This window comes from Salmo salar, chromosome ssa06 (genome assembly GCF_905237065.1).
Source record: "Salmo salar chromosome ssa06, Ssal_v3.1, whole genome shotgun sequence".
NCBI lineage: Eukaryota > Metazoa > Chordata > Actinopteri > Salmoniformes > Salmonidae > Salmo > Salmo salar.
The window spans coordinates 2958581-2964025 of record NC_059447.1 but is presented as its reverse complement, the minus strand read 5'-3'; the positions used below and the strand labels follow the sequence as shown (position 1 = coordinate 2964025).

At 43.5% G+C, this 5445-nt stretch overlaps 1 protein-coding gene across 1 annotated transcript; it reads right to left on the bottom strand.

The window, feature by feature from the left end:
- Positions 1-4199: 4199 nt before the first annotated feature.
- LOC123743358 (ladderlectin-like) lies at positions 4200-5243 on the bottom strand. Its single transcript, XM_045719556.1, has one exon. It carries the CDS (start codon positions 5172-5174, stop codon positions 4614-4616), a length of 561 nt encoding a protein of 186 aa, XP_045575512.1. The 5' UTR covers positions 5175-5243; the 3' UTR covers positions 4200-4613.
- Between the last annotated feature and the right edge of the window lie 202 nt (positions 5244-5445).

The following is a 5445-nucleotide window of genomic DNA, read 5'->3' as shown; positions in this document are numbered from 1 at the left end:
GTTTTGGTTCCAAATAAGCTGGTTTTTGATATAAATACGAACTGGATTGAACAAAACATGCATGTATTGTATAACATAATGTCCTAGGAGTGTCATCTGATGAAGATCATCAAAGGTTAGTGCTGCATTTAGCTGTGGTTTTGGTTTTTGTGACATTATATGCTAGCTTGAAAAATGGGTGTGTGATTATTTCTGCTGGGTACTCTCCTGACATAATGTAATGTTTTGCTTTCGTTGTAAAGCCTTTTTGAAATCAGACAATGTTGTTAGATAAAGGAGAGTCTTGTCTTTAAAATGGTGTAAAATATTCATATGTTTGAAAAATTGAAGTTTTTGGATTTTTGAGGAGTTTGTAATTCGCGCCACGCCCTATCATTGGATATTGGCGAGGCGTTCCGCTAGTGCAACATCTAGATGTAAGTACTAGGCCTAGTAGTGTATAATCTCTTTAAGTACTAACCCTAGTAATGTATAATCTCTTTAAGTACTAACCCTAACCCTAGTAATGTATAATCTCTTTAAGTACTAACCCTAGTAATGTATAATCTCTTTAAGTACTAACCCTGACCCTAGTAATGTATAATCTCTTTAAGTACTAACCCTAGTAATGTATAATCTCTTTAAGTACTAACCCTAACCCTAGTAATGTATAATCTTTTTAAGTACTAACCCTAACCCTAGTAATGTATAATCTCTTTAAGTACTAACCCTAACCCTAGTAATGTATAATCTCTTTAAGTACTAACCCTAACCCTAGTAATGTATAATCTCTTTAAAACCTCTTGCATCTAGGCGTTCCGCTATGCTGTCTGTGTGGGTGGATCATTTCAATTTGTCCATGATGTGTACGCCGAGAAACTTAAAACTTTCCACCTACTGTACCGTTGATGTGGATAGGGGGATGCTCCCTCTGCTGTTTCCTGAAGTCCATGATCAACACCTTTGTTTTGTTGACGTTGCGTGTGAGGTTATTTTCCTGACACCACACTCCGAGGGCCCTCACCTCCTCCCCTGTAGGCCGTCTCGTTGTTTTTTGGTATGTATTCCTCTTGTCCAGATGGGTTAGGGCAGTGTGCAGTGTGATTGCGATTGCGTCTTCTGTGGACCTCTTGGGGCAGTAAGCAAATTGGAGTGGGTCAAGGGTGTCAGGTAGGGTGGAGGTGATATGATCCTTGACTAGTCTCTCAAAGCACTTCATGATGACGGAAGTGAGTGCTACGGGGCAAAAGTTGTTTAGCTCAGCTCAGCTTGTTTAGCTCAGCTCTATCTGTCGTCCTTTAACCCTCGTCTTCATCTGTCGTCCTTTAACCCTCGTCTCTATCTGTCGTCCTTTAACCCTTGTCTCCATCTATCGTCCTTTAACCCTCGTCTCTATCTGTCGTCCTTTAACCCCCGTCTCCATCTGTCGTCCTTTAACCCTCGTCGCTATCTGTCGTCCTTTAACCCCCGTCTCCATCTGTCGTCCTTTAACCCTAGTCTCTATCTGTCGTCCTTTACATTTACATTTAAGTCATTTAGCAGACGCTCTTAACCAGAGCGACTTACAAATTGGTGCATTCACCTTATGATATCCAGTGGAACAACCACTTTACAATAGTGCATCTAAATCTTTTAGGGGGGGGTTAGAAGGATTACTTTGTCCTATCCCAGGTATTCCTTAAAGAGGTGGGGTTTCAGGTGTCTCCGGAAGGTGGTGATTGACTCCGCTGTCCTGGCGTCGTGAGGGAGCTTGTTCCACCATAGGGGTGCCAGAGCAGCGAACAGTTTTGACTGGGCTGAGCGGGAACTGTGCTTCCTCAGAGGTAGAGGGCCAGCAGGCCAGAGGTGGATGAGCGCAGTGCCCTCGTTTGGGTGTAAGGACTGATCAGAGCCTGAAGGTACGGAGGTGCCGTTCCCCTCACGGCTCCGTAGGCAAGCACCATGGTCTTGTAGCGGATGCGAGCTTCAACTGGAAGCCAGTGGAGAGAGCGGAGGAGCGGGGTGACGTGAGAGAACTTGGGAAGGTTGAACACCAGACGGGCTGCGGCGTTCTGGATGAGTTGTAGGGGTTTAATGGCACAGGCAGGGAGCCCAGCCAACAGCGAGTTGCAGTAATCCAGACGGGAGATGACAAGTGCCTGGATTAGGACCTGCGCCGCTTCCTGTGTGAGGCAGGGTCGTACTCTGGGAATGTTGTAGAGCATGAACCTACAGGATCGGGTCACCGCCTTGATGTTAGTGGAGAACGACAGGGTGTTGTCCAGGGTCACGCCAAGGTTCTTAGCACTCTGGGAGGAGGACACGTCTTCATCTGTCGGCCTTTAACCCTCGTCTTCATCTGTCGTCCTTTAACCCTCGTTTCCATCTGTCGTCCTTTAACCCTCGTTTCCATCTGTCCTCCTTTAACCCTCGTTTCCATCTGTCCTCCTTTAACCCTCGTCTCCATCTGTCGTCCTTTAACCCCCTTCTCCATCTGTCGTCCTTTAACCCTCGTTTCCATCTGTCCTCCTTTAACCCTCGTCTCCATCTGTCGTCCCTTTAACCCCTGTCTCCATCTGTTGTCCTTTAACCCTCGTCTCTATCTGTCGTCCTTTAACCCTCGTCTCCATCTGTTGTCTTTTAACCCTCGTCTCCATCTGTCGTCCTTTAACCCTCGTCTCCATCTGTCGTCCTTTAACCCCTGTCTCCATCTGTCGTCCTTTAACCCTCGTCTCCATCTGTCGTCCTTTAACCCCTGTCTCCATCTGTTGTCCTTTAACCCTCGTCTTCATCTGTGGTCCTTTAACCCTTGTCTCCATCTGTCCTCCTTTAACCCTCGTCTCCATCTATCGTCCTTTAACCCCCGTCCTTTAACCCTCGTCTCCATCTGTCCTCCTTTAACCCTCGTCTCCATCTATCGTCCTTTAACCCTCGTCTCTATCTGTTGTCCTTTAACCCCCGTCTCCATCTGTTCTCCTTTAAGCCTATCCTATGACACCTACAGTATTCACCTCTAACACAGACCTTGTTTTTTTCCTAGTGCTCTCTAGAAACCTGAATAGCAACTATGTCCCAGCAATAATGTGCTCTGCTGGACAAAACCTTTTGTTATCTGTTTATTTCATTATATCATCAACATTCCTAGTGGTTTAGGGAAAGTACTAATACGTTTATTCAGATCTAACTACTAACTTCACTATCAATCTGAAGCATGACATAAGCTTTATATCCAAACACCTTATAGCTATGAGTTCTGATAGTTCTAATGGAAATGTGTATAAAGAGTCATTCAAATTATTTGTTTTTAACTCTTTGAAATATCTGCCACTGTCATGACGGTATGGAGAAAAGCAGATGTTTTTATTTCATATGTGTCTCTGACACTGCACTTTCTTCAACTTATACTTCTCTGATGTCCCCTGTCCTTTCCTGCTCTTGTTGACAAGTGAGCCTACAGTATATGCGAACATTGCCTTAAGCGTAGTAGGTGTGAATCAAGTGAAGTATAATTTCAATATAACCTGGTGTCACAAACTCACTTCCTCTGACAATTGCCCAAAATAAGCAGCTTCCTCCTCGTATATCTCTCCTCCTAAAGCTCTACTGGCTGTCAAGTTGTTCTGTGAGGGACTCTCCGTCCCTGTGACTCCGCCTTTTCTTTCTTTTCTGCCTTTTAATCTCAGAGCTTCTTCAGTCCTTCATTCAGGGGAGAAATGAAATAGCACTCTCTCTCTCCCTCTCTCTCTCTCTCTCTCTCTCTCTCTCTCTCTCTCTCTCTCTCTGGACACATTCCCTGTCACATTTCTCAGCCTCATGGATTTAGCCTCAGATATGAAAGACAGGGAATGGTAACACTTTACAATAAGGGTACATTAGTTAATGCATTAGTTAACCTGAATAAATAAATCATTCATTTAATATCTACTAAGTATTTATTCATTGTATGCATGTTTACTAAGCCATAAATTATGAACTAATGCTGATAATTCATGTTAGTTAATAGTTATATAACTTTATTTTCCTGCATCTAAACCATTCAGAAACAAATGGTCTGTTAGGAAGAGAGTTAATAATTCATATTAACAGTATGATAAGGTTGTATCATGTATCAATTGTTTTTAGTGATGCAGGTTGATGTTATTGAGAGATTATCTTTATTCTAGTTTATAATATCTCACCATCAGACTAACTGATGTGCCATGACAACTTGTTTAGCAATAGCAAATGAAGAAAACAAACTATTCAGAGTATGTCATTTATCTTTAATTTCAAAAGCAGGATCAGCAACATCACACAGTTTCATCACAAGTTTACCTAATGTTAGTTAACCTGAAAGGTTAGCCTACCTAAACAGTAGCTAGCTAACAGCAGATCATGACTTAGTATAAAAGTCTGCATTGAACTTCAAAGGCAGTTTTTTCGGTAGCTACATGTTTGCTGTTTGCTGTCTCTTGTAAATTCCTCTGTCATTATTTCTAACTGTTAGATATGGCTTGTTAGCTAATCATTAGATAGGTGGAAAGATGTTTTGTGAATACATGTTTTATTTGTCATGTTGGTGAGCTGCAGTGAGTGACAGATCTTGGTTTGAGTATTGAAGTGTAGACTGTTGACCCCTGGAGGTGGGAGTTGAAGTGGCTGGGTCATTTCCTAGCCTACATTCTTCTGGAACAGATAGATACAAACTTCCACTCACAGGGCACATCAAACCAGAGCTTCTCACTTGCAGCGTTCATCTGCAGACAGTCCTCTCCTTCTCCAGCGTTATTGGGCTCACCAGTGTTCCAGTGAGTGTAGTCAAATCTGGTCCCATCTGACCACATCCATAAGCCCTCCTTGACTGCATCAAAACCTCCAACCCAGGTGTCAGGTAGGTGGCCATTGGTGTCCTTTGTCAGTGCTTGCATGAAACGGTACTCTAAAAGGTTATGCACGGATGCTAGGTTTCCACCAAGTGCCAAACAGTTTTGCTCTGAATCTGCCCATGACTGTGGAATGCTGACAAACTTGAAACAGCGTGATCCATATGGGTGCCAGTCTGAGGGACATGAACTTTCCTTTGTCCCCTCCTGCACTGCTGCTACCTGAGCCTCAACAGGAGGAGTCTGTTCCACCTCAGTCTTCAGTAAGGGTTCTAAACCAAGGAGCAGGGTCAGGTTGGCATCGCCCAGTGCAATGGCAGCACTCAGAAGCAGAAGGATGGCCAACTTCTCCATAGTAATCTTTTCCTGTCAGAGAAGGAATCACAGGTGGTAGTCTGTAGGTTCTGTTCAGCTTGAGATAGAGGAACACTTTTATACGTGCAGGTCACCAAGCCACAAGGACGAAGTACAAAAACATATATTTACACTGATTCCAACGTACCAAAAAAACATGTTGACACTGATTCCACATCCTATTGGGAAATGTATCCTAATCATTCTGGCAAATATACACTGAGTGTACAAAACATTAAGGTCACCTGCTCTTTCCATGACCTAGACTGAC

Bases quoted from the DNA above. Each gene is read 5' to 3' on its own strand.
- LOC123743358 (XM_045719556.1), bottom strand. From the start codon at position 5,174: ATGGAGAAGTTGGCCATCCTTCTGCTTCTGAGTGCTGCCATTGCACTG.